General features: G+C 40.9%; 2 protein-coding genes across 5 annotated transcripts in view; one reads left to right on the top strand and one right to left on the bottom strand.

The window, feature by feature from the left end:
- dlst (dihydrolipoamide S-succinyltransferase) overlaps positions 1-19,976 on the bottom strand; it is a 90,955-nt gene that overhangs the window by 39,183 nt on the left and 31,796 nt on the right. The window lies entirely within an intron of this gene.
- rps6kl1 (ribosomal protein S6 kinase-like 1) lies at positions 249-19,824 on the top strand. Of its 4 annotated transcripts, XR_012392938.1 has the most exons (13): positions 249-307; positions 1,381-1,476; positions 2,384-2,656; positions 4,759-4,883; positions 7,490-7,582; positions 8,663-8,710; positions 10,666-10,798; positions 11,852-13,006; positions 15,599-15,688; positions 15,773-15,855; positions 17,652-17,747; positions 18,576-18,758; positions 19,700-19,824. XR_012392938.1 is itself a non-coding variant. In XM_021473217.3 (12 exons), exons 3-12 carry the CDS (start codon positions 2,521-2,523, stop codon positions 18,687-18,689), a joined length of 2,073 nt encoding a protein of 690 aa, XP_021328892.1. In that variant the 5' UTR covers positions 249-307; positions 1,381-1,476; positions 2,384-2,520; the 3' UTR covers positions 18,690-19,824. The 4 variants fall into 4 exon arrangements, 3 of the variants coding, with proteins under 3 accessions (XP_021328892.1, XP_073783777.1, XP_073783776.1); XM_021473217.3 differs by having other exon boundaries at positions 18,576-19,824; XM_073927676.1 differs by lacking the exon at positions 11,852-13,006 and having other exon boundaries at positions 18,576-19,824.

Genomic DNA, 19,976 nt, shown 5'->3' with positions numbered 1-19,976 from the left:
TCTCTTATACTGATAATATACAAGCATATTTCAGTCACCAATACCTTAAAATAAGGTTTCTTAATAGTAAATTTACAGTCATGAATGTTAAATTTCCAGTACGCGGAGTTTACATACATTTTCCAGCATTTTTTTTTTTTTTTTTTTTTTTTTTTTTTACATACATTTTCCAGCATCCTGGAGGATGAGGGCGGGCGGTGACGCCACTGGAGAAAGCTCCAATGGAAAGCGTCGGATGTTTCTTCTTCTTCCTGATGCTGAGAGCGGATGCTGAGGGTGAGGATGAAGAAGACGAGCAGCGGAGACGGTTTGCTCTTCATCTTATTCTGTGTACTCATAATGAACAACAACCATCTGTTAGCAACACGAGGCTGTTATGAAGCGCCGGCAGTGTAGTTTGACTTAGCATTAGTGTTTTAGCATCTGCTGTATAAGGTCACCATCACTGCAAATCACGGGCTGCGTGACCTCACGCGTTCATTCATCATCATCATCATCATCATCACAATACAGTTCTCTTAGCATAATTAGCACTGAATACGGGTGAATATTGTATATGACAAGTCGTGTTGCTGTTTTGTGTAATGTGTTAGCCAGCTAGCTGTGTCTATACTGTCTTAATGTGATTCTGATAGTTCCTGATTTGCCTTGTAAACTTCTCTTTAGTAAAATAAAACGCGAACAGAATGAGCTGGTCATGATTTTAATATTTTAATTTATTTTAGTCATTGTTTTAACCCACTGTTGGGTCAAATATTGACAAACCCCAACGTTAATGTAATGTTTTTCAATTAAATTTAAACGTATCTACAAAATGTAAGCTTATTTACATTTGACCCAACGTTGGGTTATAAACACTCATTGTTTAAAGTGTAATTTTCAGGAGATAACATTCTGAGTTTTACTTTCAGTGTATTTGAAACACCCTGTTTATATTACTTTGTTGTAAAATGTAGCATGAATGTTTGTTTTAGTAGCATTCGAGAAATAAATTGTACATTATACACTCTACAAATGCTGGGTTGTTTGTCGGGTTAATTTAACCAATTCAACTTAAATTATCGTTTTTAATTTAATGGTTGTGTTTGTCTATATTTTACCCAATGCTTTGTTTTTTTTTTTAGAGTTAAGTCAATGTCCAAACCTTCATCAGGAAACACTGTAAAACACTTAATTCTTCTGAAATATAAGCTTAGAGTTCACATGTAACCAAAACTTACAGTGATATTTTGCTATCTTAAATCAAATAAGTGAAAAATAAATAAAAAAATCCATTCGTTTTGGTCATTTTTAATCAAAATCTGCTCATCTGCATCTGCTCTGGATCTCTGATTGGCTGAAATATGCTTAACTTGTGCCTGCATTTATCCTTTATCACAGGAAAAAGCCTCATCCGCACACAAGAGAGCCCGTGATATGATGGAAACACTGGATCTCAACATCACCGTTTCATGACAGACCTCAGGGGTCACTAAGGTCAGACGTGTGTCCATTCTTACAAATACTGTAAGATGACGTTACGATTACTAATGTTATAAAACAAACAGTTAACGATCCAGATTGTGAATAGATGTTGATCTGAATAAATTTATTAAGAGGGAATGCAGACCTCTCGTTCTTATTTACCACGTCTCCCTTCTTGTTCGGTCGGAACCGGAAATACTGTCAAACTGCAGGTCACTTAGTGCACGACTCGCCACCTCACCTCTCTCTCTCTCTCTCTCTCTCTCTCTCCTCCACACTGTCATGTGATGACAATCACGCATACGCATTTGTAGGCATTAAATAAATAATATGTATTATTTAATACTTGTCTCTTATTTAAGTGCATTGTTTTTATGACGGTATTAAAACTGACACCGTTGCTGTTTTTAGATCCCGCGGTATAACATATTATCCAAGCCTAATATATATATATATATATATATATATATATATATATATATATATATACATATATATATATATATATATCGTTTGAAAAATGATTCGCTTTCCTGTGAAATTTAACCTTTTCAAATCATTTCCAAGTGATGAACAGAGCAAGGAAATATTGTATTTTCTTCTATCTATATTATTAGCCCTCTTCATTGTTTCCCCAGATTGTTCAGTGACTTGCCTAATTACCCTAACTTTACCCTAATTACCCTAGTTAAGCCTGTAAACATCAGTTTAAGCTGAATACTAGTGTCTTGAAGATTATCTAGTCTAATATTATGTGCTGTCATCATGGCACAGAGAAAAGACATCAGTTATTAGAGTTATTAAACTATTATTATTAGAAGTCTCTCAGGCAGCACATGCGGTATATTTAGAAAAATAACTTAAATGTAATAGCTTTGCCTGCAGCTGTTTGTTAGTAACATGTTGATGTTTTGTACAGGTGTGCCTCAGTACACATGTGTGCGGATACAGACGAGACGCTGGGTTTCTAATGACCAGAAATGAGCAGCTTGAGAAGCGTTTCTACAACTACAGATCCGTCTTCTGGTTCTGGTCTTTTCTGCCTGACAGACCAATATGGCAAAGAAAGACTATCTGCTCGATGCTGCCCAGCAGATCCGAATGGCGCTGGACCGAGAAGTGAACGAAGATTACGAGGCGGCGTTCAGCTACTATAAGAACGGAGTCGATCTGCTGCTCAATGGAGTTCAGGGTACGTCTGCTGTTGGTTTATCCTGCAAAGGTTTCCCATAGGTCACCTATGATGCAACATAGACTTGTGTAAGCTGTTTGGTGCAGACGTGAGAGTAGGTATAGGCAGGGCCGAAGCAAGCTGAACTGCCGCTCTAGGCAGAGGACGATCACGCCGGCCTCAACCCCAATATGTGAAAACGAAAGTGACCGGTTATGAAAATGAAGTGAGGTGTCGCGGACCTCTATTCTGCCGCCCTATGGGCAGATATAACTGAGGACATGCGGGTGCTGATGGAGGTGTCGCTGACGCTGCCCTCTCTATTCTGTCGCCTATGCGCAAATATGTCTGAGGACGCGGATGGTGAGGGAGGTGTCGCGGACATAACTGAGGATGCGGGTGGTAAGGGGGGTGTTGCGGACGCCGCCCTCCCTATACTGCTGCCCTAGGCGGCCGCCTAGGTCGCCTCTATGGACGCGCCGGCCCTGGGTATAGGTCATATTAGAGTGGAACATTTCTTAAAATAGGATCCAAATCTCAGTGAGGGATTTGAGGTCGACCACAACGTGACGTAGGCAACCCAGGCTCATTCTGAGAATGAGAAATTTCTGGAGACCGCAAGATACGTCCCGGGAGGTACGTATTTGTGCAGTTTTTGTTTTCACGAAGCCACGAGAGGCTGCTGTGCGCGCTTTTTTGCGTCTCGAACAGCGGGCGCGAACCGTTCTCGCGTGAACCCGCCAGAGGCCTCTGTTGGAATGACCTTCCGCCTGTCTGCCTGGATGACAGATTGATTGACCGTGTGACCGACCCACCCTCTTCCTTCCCAAAAGCTAACCAACGATGATTCAAAAAAGCCGTCCAAAAAAAAAGGCTTAGTCTGATTTTCACCACGTTTTTGGATTTTGACCGCATTCTCGCCCCGTGATGAACTCGTTCGCTTTATTTTTTAGATTTAATTTTAGTTTTCTCACCTGATTTCTGGAACCGCTCTTCCCCGGACTCGAACCCGGTCATCGTTGTCGTGGTCAGCCCCTCTCTTCGCCTCCAGTTCGCCGATGCACACAAACAGCAAACTGGACAAACTGGTTGCGGCGGGAAAGCCCTCCACAAGGAGGCGAGCGGCCGGCAGGCAGGCAAGCGCCGAAATGTAGGAACGGCATCACACCGCCCCGCAGCATTTGCTTAAAAATTTAAACGTAGCCGTACGTACCTCCAGCCGTAGGAGTGTGTTTTTCCCCGCCCACCGAATTGATTGACAGGTGCGTATTAACCTGTCTCCAATGTGTATTAACATGTCCACAGAACAGGATTTGCAAAGAAACTGGGATCTGTTCAACTGTCTGCGATCAGCTGCAGCTCAAGAAGGAGTTTTACAAACGTTTGTTCATGTAATTAAGAGAAGACAGTAAAATCGATGTTATTCATGACCACTAGAACAGGGGCATCGCTGGGGGGGGGGGGGGAGTTAGGACGATCCTAAGGGCCCACACCATTTTGGGGCCCCCAGAAATACTATTGGGGGTCCACTAGAACCCCCTCGCTCTTTACTTTCATTGTCAATAATGCCCCCTTCCCAACCCCTCCTCCCTCTACTCTTCACTTTTGTACACGACCCCCCCCCCCCACTCACTCTTCACTGAATGTAAGAGTGTATGGGTCTTTTTCAGTACTGGGTTGCAGCTGGAAGGACATCCGCTGTGTAAAACATAAGCAGGAATAGTTGGCGGTTCATTTCGCTGTGGCGACCCCTGATAAATAAGGGGCTAAGCCGAAGGAAAATGAATGAATGAATAAACGGGAATGGTATTACATCAATAACAATAGTACCATAACAATAGTAACTCCAGCAGAACCCTGAGAACATCTAGACATAGATTAACAATAACTGATGAAGACTGAACTGAAACACAAGGCTATGAATACATAAAACACATGTGTGGAGAATGACAGGTGCAGACGGGTCAGATCAGGCCTAGAAAGCAAAGCAGGTATTAAAACAGGAACTAGAACCGAACAAAAGGAGAACAGAGAACAGCTGAAGGCAGAATTAGTCGTCCTCCTGTTCAATGTTATTCTTGCGTTATCCGCAATTGCCCACAAGAGTTGTGTGTGTCTTACAGTGGATCCCAATAAGGAGAGACGTGAAGCTGTGAAGCGGAAAACCACTCAGTATCTGAAGAGAGCTGAGGAGATCTTCATCTCTTACCTACAGGACAACATCTCCAAAGGCTCCACTCATTTAGGAGTAGGTGACCCCCTCGCATGGTTTACATTTATTTCCCATTGTTTCTTATGCGTTTTTGGCATTTATATTTATATATTTTGGCAGTGTAATTAACATGCTGTCCTGGGAGAGAACCCTGAGCTCGTAATATCCTGGAGCCCTGGGCTCCCTCCTGTTAGAAGGGCGAGAGGGGAGTTCGAGCTCAGGTAGGTCTCGAGAACTCCCCTGCTTGTCGCCATGTGAGAAGTGTAAACTATGGTTGTCTTGGGTGATATCTTGGTTTAGTCGATTGGCTATTGTGTATGTTTTTGGACGGTGGAAGGAAACGGGGGAACCCGGGGGGGAACCCACGCGAGCACGGAGAGAACATGGAAACTCCACACAGAAACGCCAACCGGCCCAATAGGAGTTTGGACCAGCGGCGTTCTTGCTGTGAGGCAACAGTGCTAGCTAGGGGTGTAACGATACACTCAGCTCACGATACGATGTGTATCACGATATAATGTTCACGATTCGATATGTGTCACGATATTTGGAATAAAAATTGAAAATTTAACTGAAATGCAAATTTTTCCCAAGTAAACAATTTTTTATGTATTTCTTTTGTTTCAACTTGTTAAACTGAACATTCTTTAAGAAAATAAATTAAACAGGCCTGTCTCTGGAAAATAAAACTATTTAAAAACTTCTTAAAAATATTATTGAAATGACAGAGACAAAATTAAGGAACAATTTAAGTAAAGGTGCAAAAAAAATAAGCTTTCTATTCAATTGAATTTAACAGTAAGAGCTTAAGGCTTTGCTTGCGTTGTTTGTGTGTGCAAAAAAAAATCCACATTTCCAGGTATTTAATTCATATTTAATTAAATTCATTTAGAGATATCTCTAATTACAATTGTGACTAGTCAAAACTCATTTAGAGATATCTGCAAATATTTTTCAATGGAGGAATATGACTAGTCATAATATATTTGCAGATATCTCCAATCTGATTTCGTACTAGTACAATTGTAATTGCAGATATCTCTAATTGTCATTCTGACTAGTCGAATTATAATTATGACTAGTCAAAATATAATTAGCGATATCTCTAAATATATTTATAGATAGTCAGAAAAAGAGTTTAAATGCTAAAACGGCTTGCCATATGCGTGCGTCTATCAGTCCGCCCTCACGGTCAGCTCACGTCATGTGTGATTTTGCGTCCCCCAATACATCATTATATGAAGACAGAATGATATTTTAGGGTGAATTGTACCTTATAAATACAGTATGTGACTCTTTCAACACCATTAGGAGGTATCCATGTCGCTGTGCAAAGTATGTAAATCACTGTGAAGACTTTAAAACTTAGGCTATGTTTGACCCAGTATGCGTGTCAAAAAGCGGACGAGTCTAAAGCAATGACTGTACAACCGAAATGTTGCCAGACGTCTGATTTTGAGAGGATGGGCCATCCTCTATTTCAGCTCCACTCATCTTGGTCTGCCAACATTACTGCTGCTGCAATCTGAACTCACGTGCGACAGCAGGTGGAACGTAGCTCACGTGCAAACAGCTCAACTAATAAGAGAAAACGGACGTCATATCGTAATCAAATCGTCATAACGCCACCATGCATATTGTGACATTTTTGCATCGCAATAAATCGTACAACGATATATCGTTACACCCCTAGTGCTAGCCACTGGGCCACCATGTCGCCCTATAGGAAAAAAGGGTGGGAAGTAGGGGTGGAATGGGGGGAAACTTCAAGACGAAGATAACTGGAGTGAAAAACTCAGGTTATTAACTCTGGCTTCCGTAATCATCTCATAGGGCAGATTGCAGAGCTAATGAGGTGCTGATCATAAGCATGTGATCCTCTCGAAATTAGTTTATAAATAAACCACACTAAATATATTGACTTAGAGCACACCAATATAATCGTTTGCTTGTTACTCAGGCCAGAATGCATGTATGCATTAAAGTGGTCACAATGATGGCTTAACCCTTGTGTGCTGTTGGGTCGTTTTTTATCCACTCTGGGCTGATTTTGAGGCTTAATTTGGCCACAGCTTTCTCTGTGTTTCAGCAAATGTGATGATTTTTGGCTACAAATCATATTTTGAAACATATTTTGGGCAATACACTCTGGGCAGATTGACTCTCCTTTAGTTATGTTGGGGGCTGTTTCTGCCCCATTGACTTCCACTATAATCACATTTCTTGATTGTAAAGCCATGACAGCAGATAATCATGCATTCCTGATTGTTGCTGGTTTTCCCTGTTGGGAAGAGCTACAGTGTGTAATTTCTACTAATAAATAAAGGCCAGGAGCTCTTTTGCTCAGGCCTATCTAAAGGGTTAATACAGCCTACTGACGATCAACAGTAAAATGAAGGAGTTGACCTCTTCCCAAAAGGAAAAACCACCACCAATCTAGTATGCATGGCTGTATGCTGTCTAGGCTTTGCAATCAAAAAATGTAGTTAAAATGGAAGCCACTGGGGTAAAAACAGTCCCAAACATAACCAAAGGGGAGTCAGTTTGAACAGTACACAAGAGTTAAAGAAGTAGCTCACCCAACATGAATAATTGACTCATCCTCAAGCCATTTCTTGACCTGTTCTTCTCTTGGTCATCAGGGTTACAGCAGTTTACGGTTTCGGTCGATTAGACACCTGAGTTCACCAGTGGAGAATCTGGCCATGTGCAAAGTCACCGGAGTCATTGATAAGGTTTGTGTTGAAAATCTGCTTCCCTCAAGCTCTCGATGCTTTAAGACCAGGGTGTGAGTTACACATTGACGAATGAGGAGATCAACTTTCATTTTCTTTTCAGCTTAGTCCCTTTATTAATCACGGGTCACCACAGCGGAATGAACCGCCAACATATGTTTTACGCAGCGGATGCCCTTACAGCTGCAACCCATCCATGGGAAACACCCATACACTCTCATTCACACTCATACACTACAGACAATTTAGCTTACCCAATTCACCTGTACCGCAGTCTTTGGACTTGTTGGGGAAACCGGAACACCTGGAGGAAACCCACGCGAAACTCCATATGCAAACTCCACACAGAACATGCAAACTCCACACAGAACATGCAAACTCCACACAGAACATGCAAACTCAACACAGAACATGCCAACTGACCCAGCCGAGGCTCAAACCAGCAACCCTCTTGCTGTAAGCACCTACTGCGCCACCGCGTCGCCCGAGGTGGTTTTCAGTAATATTATTTTGTGTTATATGAGCTTCATTGACACAGATTTATGTAGCCTATTTATTGAAATCACATCTGATTTATTAATAAAGTGTATTTAGATTCTCAGGGTTTTGAAGGATGTTTCTGAGCAACATACCCTATTTCAGATTACTCTAGGTCAAACTATGCATCTAATTGTACTTTACTTTCAGGCAATATGTAGAAACAAACACCTATTTTACAATGTAAACCCTTGCGTTGCTCTAGATCTGCTAGTTTCAGTCTGCTGAATGAATATTTCCTCAGAGTGATTGGCACGATTATGCATTCATAATGGTATGAACCATTATAAGGGTGGTCAAATGTATATTTATATTATCTACTAGGTCTATTTTAATTATTAAAATTATTATACAGATCAGAGCTAACTATCTGTCACTATTAAAGTACTAAACCCTCCACAAGTTTTGTTTTGACATTCTTCATGAAGATCAAGTGTTAATTATGGGGAGTCAGTCCCCCCAAAACCCCCAGTAATTTGCACTCTGTTTACAAGCAAGTGCAGTGGTGAATATGTGCATTGACTGTGTCTTCCTCCCCCTCAGGTTCTGACTGTTGAAAGTCTGATAAACAAGGAAACATTCATTGTTAAGGTAGGTGTAAAAAGCAGAAATCTGATGCATGAAACTCTGAAAGAGCCCTGAGCACATAAGATCCTCGAGCCCGGGGCTCCCTACCGTTTGCAAGGCGAGAGGGGAGTTTCAGCTCAGGTAGATGTGGAGAACTCCCCTGCTGTAGTTAATGAACAGACAGTGATCGCTCTTCAGAGATAACTACTGACTAGGAGCATGTCTATGGTGCTGATTTGGATTAATCAATTAACTTAAGCTGAATGTTTTTGGACGGAGGAAACCGGGGAACCTGGGGAAACCCACGTGAGCATGGGGAGAATGTGTAAACTCCACACAGAAACGTCGGCTGGCTTGGTAAGGACTAGAACCAGTGACGTTCTTGCAACAGTGCTAACCACTGGGCTACCGTGCCACCCATCTAGGAAAGGAGGAGGAGTAGGAGTGGAAGGGGGATTCTTCAAAACCAAGATGGCTGTGATATGGAACTGAGGGTGTTTATAGTGGCTTAGGAATCGTCTGATTGGTGAATCATTAATTGAATAATGTGGGACCGGCTGTGATCAATCATAAGCACGTGATCCTCTCGACATTAGTTTATAAATAAACTTCACATTGGTGCATTTGCACAGAACAGATTTATTGAACCGTTATATTTATTAAAATAATATTTTAGTCACCAAACATCTTTAGAAATAGAAAGTTAATACATTAAAATGCAAGCAAAATATCGCAAAAAACAATTACAAACTACAAAATTTCAGCTAAATTTTTTAGAGCTTTTTGTTTTGTAAAGTATAAATTTGGGCTGCTTATTTGGTTGGATTAGCTTCAGTACTGACTAATCAAGTGCACATGCACAAATATATTATTGTAGATCATCTTTAAGAAAATATTTAATTTAAATAATATTTAATAATTTATTTATAAAAATATATAATTTAAAAGAGATTGGTGTGGGGTGTACTCATATATGCTGAGCACTGTATATACAGTTGAAGACAAAAGTATTAGTCCTCCTATGAAATGTATTTATTTATTTTATTTATTTTTTTCAAATATTCCCCAAGTGATTTTTTACAGTATTATGTGTTTCTTCTGGAGAAAGTCTCATTTATTTTAATTTTTCTGGAAAAATAAATAAACAAATAAATAATTAAAGTAAAAACTGTTGTGGTCAATAATATTAGCCCCCTTAATTTTGTTTCCATTGTCTACAGAACAATGATTTTCAGTGATTTTTGCAATATTTCAAAATATTCGCTGCATGTATTTTATATTTGTAAAATCCAAGCACAAACTTCTATATCATCTACAGTTGAAGTCAGAATTATTCGCCCCCCTCTTTATTTTCTTTCCCAATTTTTGTTTAACGGAGAGGAGATTTCTGCAACACATTTCTAATCATAATAGTGTTAATAACTCATCTCTAATAGCTGATTTATTTTCTCTTTGTCATGATGACAGTAAATAATATTAGACTAGATATTCTTCAAGACACTAGTATTCAGCTTAAAGTGACATTTAAAGGCTTCACTAGGTTAATTAGGTTAACTAGGCAGGTTAGGGTAATTAGGCAAGTCATTGTATAACAGTGGTTTGTTCTGTAGACTACTGAATAATAATACAGCTTAAAGGGGCGAATAATATTGACCTTAAAATGGCTTTTTAAAAATTAAAAACTGCTTTTATTCTAGCCGAAATAAAACAAATCAGACTTTCTCCAGAAGAAAAAATATTATCAGACATACTGTGAACATTTCCTGAATCTGTTCAACATCATTTGGAAAATATTTAAAAAAGAAAAAAAAATCAAAGGGGGGCGAATAATTCTGACTTCAACTATTTGCATGAATTATATCGCACATATTATTAATGCTGCCTTAAAAGCCGGTCTAAATAGGCGGCTCACTAGGTTTAAGAACTGCCTCTATTCTGACTTATCGCCTGTAAAACTGTCCTAAATTTCCCCTGTACAGAGTTTACCCAAGTCGAGCTGGGAGAGTCGCGAGCGGTCGACCATCATTCCTCAGGGAGTGCCCTTCATGGTGAAGCTGCTCAAATACTACGTCAGCGAAGACACGGTGTTTCTGCATCTAGAACATCTTCAAGGTACGTTTGTTTGTATAGCGGACTTCATACTAGCGTATATTGTTACAAACAACCCAAGCTCGTTCTGAAAACGTAGTCCCGCGGACGTTTCTGGATACAGCGGAATACGTCCAGGGAGGTTACGTACGGCTGCATTAATTTTTTTCAAGCGAACGCTGCGGGGCGGTGTGACGCTGTTCCCTTTCGCGCTTGCCTGCCGGCCGGCCGGCCGGCCAACCGCTTACCTCCTTGTGGAGGGCTTTCCCGCTGCAACCCGTTTGTCCACTCAGCTCACCGTGTACGTCGGCAGGCTCGAGACGCAGAGAGGAGTTGACCACGGCGATCGGTTTCGAGTCTGGGGAAGAGCGGTTCCAGCAATCAGGTAAGACAAAAACAGAATCCCAAAAATTAAGTGAACGAGTTTCGTAACAGGGTGAGAACGCGGTGAAATCCGAAAACGCGGTAGAAAAAAAAAATCAGGGCTTTTCTTTTTTTGTAAACTGTTGCTGGGGTTTAGGGAAGCGAGCGGGTGGGCGGGTCAATCGGTAAAATTGGTTGGGTTCAGGGAAGGAGGAGGGCGGGTCAGCTGATTGGCCGGTCGCGCAGTCATTCATCCGGTCAGTCGGACAGCGGCCTCTGGTGGGTTCACGCGAGAACAGCGCGGGCGCGAACCGCACTCGTGAGGGGCGTTTGAGGTGCGAAAAAGCACACAACGCAGATTCGCAAAAACAAAAACTGCAGCCGTACGTACCCGCCGGGACGTATTTCGCGCTCTCCAGAAACGTCCACAGGACTACGTTTCCACAATGAGCCCGGGTTGGTTACAAAGCAGTTCAACAGAATATCCTGAGTGAACAAGAATCCCAGCACGTTCCTGGAACTGTCCATGTATGATAACAAGACTCTACAAGGGAAGCTGTTCGTCTTATTAAAAATAAAGAGTGTGTCTGTGTCTCGAACATCTACAAGAAGCCCATTCTAGAGCTTTGGGCCAATTTGTAAATGGATGTGTATCATCACATATTTTTATCGATCTTCAACCTTGTACGGTTTGATGGCTTTGCTTTCCCACAGGTGGAAGACTCTTCTCCAGACTCCACAGGGTCAGAAGCGAAGCAATCCGAGAGTATCCAGAGTGCTTCAGCCCCAACCAGCATAAGATCTACCTGAAGAACAGCTACACCCTCCCTGTCCTCCGCCAGAACACTTACCTCAATGAGGATTACGGGAGAACATCGCCTCCAGCTAATCATCGTCTGGAGAACTGTAATCCCCGATCCTACTGTGAAGATGTGGGGTGCCAGCAGACGGGTTCCCCGAGCGTGTTTGCAAGTGATGGTCTTCCTTCAGTTGGTGTACCGAATGGTCTCAATTCTTTACCTCAGGATAACGCTCCACTTCCCATTCATCCCTGTGTGATCGTAGACACTCGGGATCCTCTTGATGTCACTTCGGACCTTCTAGGAAACGATGTCCGCATTGAGCGGATTGACTCTTGCGTAGATCTGAGCAAAGCCTGGGGTGCTTTGGAACCTGCTCAGGACTGTAGGGGTTTCACAGGGTCAAACTCGGATATTCTAGGGTTCAGAATTGCTGCTCAGATTACTCCGTCCACTTTGTTTGGAGCAAACGCGCAGCCGATCCTTTGCAGCACGGTTAACGTTCTTCCACAGAGAGTGCGGATCATTCCCAACGCATCTACGAAACACCAAGCGCATGATGGGTTCCCTCATGAGCACAACAGCCCTCACCGCAGACCCAGTGGACAACAGTTCGTTACGGAGTTTCATAAAGTCAGTTCTCATCGCTATTCCTTTGAATGTACACCTCAAAATCAGGATGGGTTCACTTTAGAGTTCACTAACATGACTTCTCGGGGTAACTCTGGGGATTTGGGGAAGCAAGACAATTGCCAGTTTTTCAGCCATTCATTTACACAACCTGAAGTGTCCATGATCTCCTGCCCATCAGCGTCCACCACTAACAGCGCCTGTTGGAGTGAGACTTATCTGGAAGCAGGACATCGGGTAAATGTGGCAGGATTGGAAAGTAAGCCCCAAATTAATACTAAGAACGTTGGTGCCAAAGCAAAGTGGGGTAGACGGGGGCTCCCCGAGGATGAGGTGCGCCTTTGGGGGGCTCAGATTCTGTTGGCCTTGGAAAGTCTTCATGAGCAGGGCATTGTGTGCCAGGACCTCAACCCGAGAAACATCCTACTCCGCAGCAGTGGTAAGTCACACTGAGTAACATGGTTTTATAGCTGACCCGAAGGACAACCGTTGTAACCTAAATCTGTTCAGTCTTCAAGAAAATAGAAAATGATTTATGTTGGGAAACATCCTTAAACGGCTAACCAAAGTCTTTAGGATTACTTAAGACTTTGATTAGGGGTTGGAGATAAAATCTGGAAGTTTTTATAGTTCCTATAACTGAGGGTGCTTTCACATCTGTAGTTCGCTTCATTTGGTCCGCTCCAAGGGTTATAAATGATACATTGTTGCATCTTCTGCCGTCTTTGGGTCGTTTTCACACCACACTGCTGGCTTTGGTCCGAACCAGTTGAAAGGAACCAAAATGCAGTCATCTGACAAAATCCACATCTCTCATTGGCCAGATGTTGTTGAACATATTTCCTAAACTGCTTATTGATTGGTCAGAATTCAGGTGCAGGAAAATGCCAATGAACAAAAGGTAAACAAAACCGGCAGACATGAAATGTCGTTTTTACTCTGGAGGGACGACTGTGCTGAATGATTGTACTCCTGCTTTAGACAAACTATACATTTTGAGAATGAAGCGCAGCTGGAAAACAGGGTTTTAATGCGTCGCTCGTCACTTCAGCAGGAGGCGTGAATTAATTTAGCTAAACTGAGACATGCTCATCTTGCGGAAATATTACCAACGATCCATCAGGTAATGTTTTCCCCTCTCTTTGTCTCTCTGTTGGTAAAGCACTGTCAACAAATATTTCTCCTCCATATCCCATAATGCACAGCGCATCGGCCTACGGCAGCTGGATTAGTCCAAAAGGCGCAGTACTTTTTGCGGTTGGACCGCTCCAGGGTTTGTTTGAAAGCGTACCGAGACCACCTCTTCAAGCAGGTCTCGGTACGCTTATTTGGTCCGCTTTTGGTGCGCACTCGAGTACGATTGCTGCATTCTCACCTGCCCAAACCAACCGCACCAAAAGGGAAAACCAACTCCAGTGCGATTCAATCCAACTAAATAAGGCAGGTGTGAACGCACCCTCAGATCCTGATTTTTGGTGTTCATACTGCAGGAATTAAGGATGATTTTAACTCAAGGAATGGCTTTTGGAGGAATTAAATATTCTCCTACCTCAAAGTAAAATCGAACCTAACACCATAGGAACTATCATGCCATATGAAAACATGTTAACTGCATTCATGCAAAGCCTCTTTGTGTCACATGTTGTCCAAATGCAAGTGAGAATTTATTAATATAATGAAAGGTGTAACAAGAGTAACAGAGAGCGAAGCAGCGTGGACGAAAGTCTTAGACACTGGAATCACACCAGGAACCTTCATAAAGCCAGGCCAAGCCGATCCTGACAAAACACAGAGATCCTGAACACCGTGTAACGACCTGACAATGATGTCCCGACTTTCCGCTCTAATAGAGGCGAGCTAAGTGCCATCAGCTGATAGCCCTGCCGATCACATGATGCAAACAAAACATGTATCGGAGCTCGTGAAAGCCACAACACAGAACCATGTGACAGCAGCAAACATAAATAGACAGAGCGCATGTACCTGACAACCGTGCATACCATGATTTTTTCCGGGGGTGCGCGCGAATTGAAAAGCAAGTGGGGGAAGGGGTGGTGTGGTTGCGAGCAAAGTGAAAAGCGGGATGGAAGGTGCACGCAAACTGACAAGCGGGGAGCAGGAATGGAGATGGCTGCGCGTTGGGTTCGGTGCGCCTAATTCGGAGCACTCACACTTGCCAAACGAACTGGGAAACGCACCTGGGCATGGTTCGAATAGCCTAGTGTGAGTACACACTATGTCTCTTGAATAACCTTTTTTTAATGGATAGTGACCTGAGGGCAAATGTAGTTCTTGAGGGACTGGCCTGGTGGCTAGTTCCTATATAACCAAGTTCCTACACAGAAAAATTGCACAATTCATTCATTCATTTTCTTTTCAGCTTAATCCCTTTATTAATCTGGGGCTGCCACTGCAGAATGAACCGCCAACTTATCCAGCACATGTTTTATGCTGCTGCCCTTCCAGCTGCAACCCATCACTGGGAAACACTCATACACTCTCATTCACACTCATACACTACGGATAATTTAGCTTACCTAATTCACCTGTGCCGCATGTGTTTGGACTGTGGGGGAAACCGGAGCACCCGGAGGAAACGCACACCAACACAGGGAGAACATGCAAACTCTACACAGAAACGCTAACTGAGCCAACCGAGGCTCAAATCAGCGCCCTTCTTGCTGTGAGGGGACAGCACTACCTACTGCACCACATTAGCACAACATTTCACCATACTTTTCATCAGTGGACAACACTAGTTTCTGACTGAAGTAACCTAGTGGCTAGTTCCTATAACCGAGTTCCTACATGGAAAATATCACAACAGATAAGTTAAACAAATAAAAGATACATTAATCTCTTGAGGGAGCTCTGAAAACGGAGTTCCCATAACTACCTGCTGTGAAAACCCTGAATAAAACTTAAATATCAATTGAATTAAGGCACTCAGTGTTTGCTGCTGCTTAATTAGTGCTGTCTCAAGACGCTAATAGGTTTTGAACGTGACGTTTTTGAAACACTCTGCACACAGGTGAGGCGTGTCTTACATACTTTGGCCAGTGGACTGAAGTTCAGCCTGAAATTAATCCCAAAGCAATGGAGGAGATGTACTGTGCACCAGGTGAAACATCCCACACTCAATCTGCAACAGCTCGTTCTGTTCTCTTGTACTAACTGGTTGAATTTGTTTGCTGATTTGGAGCAGAAATTGGAGGCGTGTCGAAAGTCACAGAGGCATGTGATTGGTGGAGTTTTGGAGCGTTATTATATGAGCTTCTTACTGGCATGGTAAGCTCTTTTTTCCCCCTGATTTAAAATGAAAACACTCATTAAACCCAGTTTTAATGCAAACACTGACACAGTTAGAAACAATTCAGCTGAACTGAGCTCGTTAAATAATGATTTAAACGACATTAACACTGAACAGCCTCTTTTATAAAGTGCTTTTTAAATTCATTTAACTTCGTTTCTTAGGTAACGTCAAATTAATCAGTGTTTTGTCATGTATTAAGTCAGTTACCCTTACGAAAAACAAGTTTATTCCAGTGTGCTATTAGTATAGTTCTTTTAAAATAATAATAAGTACACTTTCAGTCTACTTTTAAAATATATATACTTAAAATATCCCTTAAGTGCACTCGACTCAAACTGACAAGCCTAGTATACTTTGGCCTCTACTGTTATACCTTCTTTCAAAATAATAATACTAAGTTTACTTTCAGTCTACTTTTAAGTACTTTTAAAAATGTCACTTAAGTGTACTTGATTCATACTGACAAAGTCGTAGTATATATACTTTGGCCTATACTATTATAAATTCCTTTAAAAAAATAAAAATTATAATAATGAGTACACTTTCAGTCTACTTCGAAGTACTTTTAAAAATTAAGTATGTCTAAAGAATATACTTAAAATGTACTTAAGTGTACTTGACTTATACTGACAAGTCTTAGTACGTTTATACTTTTGCCTATACTAATATACATTCTTTGAAAATAATAATATTAAGTGTACTTACAGTCTACTTTTAAGTACTTTTAAAAATTAAGTACGTCTAAAATATACTTAAAATGTACTTAAGTGTACTTGACCTATACTGACAAGTTTTAGTATATGTTTATACTTTGGCATATACTGTTATATGTTCATTTAAAATAATAATCAGTATACTTTAAGTCTACTCTTAAGTACTTTTAAAAATATACTTAATATGCCACTTAAGTATTCTTGACTGATTCTGGCAAGTCTTAGTGTATACTTTAGCCTATACTGTTATACATTCTTTTAAAATAATAATATATGTACTCTCAGTTAAAAATATTCTTAAAATGTCACTTAAGTGTGCTTGACTTGTACTGACAAATCGTTGTACGTTTACACTTTGGCCTATACTATTATACATTCTTTGAAAATAATAATATTAAGCACACTTACAGTCTACTTTTAAATACTTTTAAAAATTAAGTGCGTCTAAAATATACTAAAATGTCACTTAAGTGTACTTGACCTATACTGACAAGTCTTAGTACATGTTTATACTTTGGCATATACTGTTATACATCCTTTCAAAATAATAAGTATACTTTAAGTCTAAATTTAAGTGCTTTTTAAAAATATACTTAAATTTCACTTAAGTGTACCTGACTTAAAATGACAAGTTTTAGTATATGTTTATACTTTGGCCTATACTGTAATATGTTCATTTAAAATAATAAGTATACATTAAGTCTACTCTTAAGCACTTTTAAAAATTAAGTACGTCTAAAATATACTAAAATGTCACTTAAGTGTACTTGACCTATACTGACAAGTCTTAGTACATGTTTATACTTTGGCCTATACTGTCAAATGTTCATTTAAAGTAATAAGTATACCAATAATAATAAGTCTACTCTTAAGTACTTTTAAAAATATACTTAATATGCCACTTAAGTATTCTTGACTCATTCTGACTAGTCTTAGTGTATACTTTAGCCTATACTGTTATACATTCTTTTAAAATAATAAGTATACTTTCAGTCTACTTTTAAGTGTTCTAGATGGTGTCCAACAGTATGAGTGTTGACGGTGTTGTTTTCCTTCAGCCGCTGTGGCAGTGTCATCCGGCCGGTGTTCATCCACACACTCCACTCCATATCCCAGAATTCCTCAGCACCGCAGCCACTTCACTCCTCACTGAGGTAAAAACACTACAGTAACACCTTTATTCATTCAATCATGAGGGAAAATCACGTGTAGACGTTTGATGTGATATCTAACCTGTTTTATATTAAAAGGTGTTGCATGAAGACAGTCACTGCCTCTCGAATGGCACACTACACTAAGCACTTACACACTCAACAGCATAGTATATGAATTTAGTGTCGTCCCAAATTGAAAGTTTTTCCCAGATGACACAATGAAATAAATAAAGGACCAACTACAAAATAGTACCTACCATGAGTATATACATGAGTATATATAACCGCATTCACCAGCAGGAGGCGTCATAATCACATGCGAGGGAATCCAAAATAAGTAAAGCAATCCAATATAAGTACCGATAGCTCCGCCCCTTTATAAGCAGCCCCTCCCTATCATCTGTAGCTCCGCCCCCCTCTATGACATGATTAAAAACAGCAGCCGTTGAAGTCTGTGAAGTGTTCATTCATTTTCATTCAGCTTAGTCCCTTATTTATCAGGGGTCGCCACAGCGGAATGAACCGCCAACTATGCCAGCATATGTTTTACGCAGTGGATGCACTTCCAGCCGCAACCCAGTACTGGGAAACACCCATACCCACTCAAATTCAAACACACTATGGCCAGTGTAGAAGTGTCCAACATCACACACTTGTTTTGAATGGTTGAATAAGGGCATCATCCGCGTATTTAAAGTGCACTCACTCATTTTAGAATAAAATAATATTTCAGAGTGAATTCGCACTTCAAAATAGCGTAGAATAGTGGATAAGTATGCGATTTGGGATGCACCCAGTGTGTATGTGTGTGTGTGTGTGTGTGTGCAGCTGCTGCAGTTTGACGCGTGTTATCGGCTGGGTTCAGGAGGAGGAGGCGTCAGCGACATCAAGTGTCATCCGTTCTTCAGTGCCGTCCCGTGGCTCAAACTCTCCAGTTCATGAAGAAGAGTCCATCACCACTGCACTGCTTCTGCCGTCACACACACACCAGAGCCCCAGTCCAATATAGAGGTGACCTGTTATGCCCCTTTTACCATAGAGCATACAGTAGGTCTCATACTCAATTCCTGGAGGGCCGCAGCCCTGCACAGGTTAGTTCCAACCCTGCTCCAACACACTTACCTGTAGGTTTCAAACAAGCCTGAAGGACTCAATTAGTTTGATCAGGTGTGTTTAATTAGGGTTGAACTAAACTGTGCAGAGCTGCGGCCCTCCAGGAACTGAGTTTGACACCTGTGCTCTAGAGAGTGTGTAGTGAAGTTTGAGCTGAGAACAGCACACAGATAATGTCCTCCAGCTCTCTGAAACAAACCCTTTCAGGCTTTTCCAGATTTATAAAACAAAGATTTTCTATTATTATCAAGCTTATTTTTAATTAAATCTCTCCAAGAATGTTATTTGACACAGAAGGGAAACACTTGAAAGCAGCTCGATGATGTTTTATAATCTCAGTGTTTTCTGCACACAGTGAGTGGACACATTCAGCACAACTAATGATGCGTGTCCTTTGTCTTTTAGTTTTATTATAGGATTTTTTTAAATGACTGACTTGTATGAAACATGTCATTATAAGATTGCCAGTTATGTGTTATAATAATAATAATAACTATGATACAAATAAAATAATAAATAATTAAATGTCAGGTTGCGCTGGTGTTTAATAACTAATGTTTTTAAAGTACAGATGTTCCACGAGTCTCCGAATTAACACCAGTTTATAAAAACACATGAATGATAAATGTGTTAGGAGCATCAGGCTATGATAAACATCAGATCTCTGCTGTAGGCAGTTTATTTTCAGCATTATCACTGAGACTGGAAACATTTCTTTATGCTTTCACCTGACTTTCACAGACGGCAGAAACAGTGTGTGTGTGTGTGTGTGTGTGTGTGTTTACCGCACTTAAACAGCCAAAGACTGGAGATTTACAGGCTCATCAGTGTGATTTTAGCACCACCTGGTGGCTCCAGAGGACATTTCTACATGGTTTCTACAAGGAGCGCTGGGCTGTGTTCTAGTTCAGTTTTAAGGCCCTCACTCACTTCCCTCAGCCTTGTTTACTCGGATGTATGTCACTACTGATGGAGCATCTGAATGGGTTACAACAACATCAACCATCTAAATGGGTATATAAAACATCTGAATGGGTAAACAAAAATAAAACAGACAAAACAAATAAAAGAAAAATCTGAATGAGTTTAAAATCTACAGAAGAAAAAAAATCTTGT

This window comes from Danio rerio, chromosome 17, assembly GCF_049306965.1.
Source record: "Danio rerio strain Tuebingen ecotype United States chromosome 17, GRCz12tu, whole genome shotgun sequence".
Classification (NCBI taxonomy): Eukaryota; Metazoa; Chordata; class Actinopteri; order Cypriniformes; family Danionidae; genus Danio; species Danio rerio.
The sequence above is the reverse complement of the archived record's forward strand: the minus strand, read 5'-3'. Positions and strand labels throughout refer to the sequence as shown.

What these genes read in the sequence shown, in the direction of transcription:
- rps6kl1 (XM_021473217.3), top strand. Translation starts at nt 2,521, where the DNA reads ATGGCAAAGAAAGACTATCTGCTCGATGCTGCCCAGCAGATCCGAATG. An exon ending in TCACCGGAGTCATTGATAAG is followed by an intron (nt 7,583 to 8,662) that starts GTTTGTGTTGAA and finishes CCTCCCCCTCAG; the next exon opens with GTTCTGACTGTTGAAAGTCT. An exon ending in GGAGATGTACTGTGCACCAG is followed by an intron (nt 15,689 to 15,772) that starts GTGAAACATCCC and finishes GATTTGGAGCAG; the next exon opens with AAATTGGAGGCGTGTCGAAA.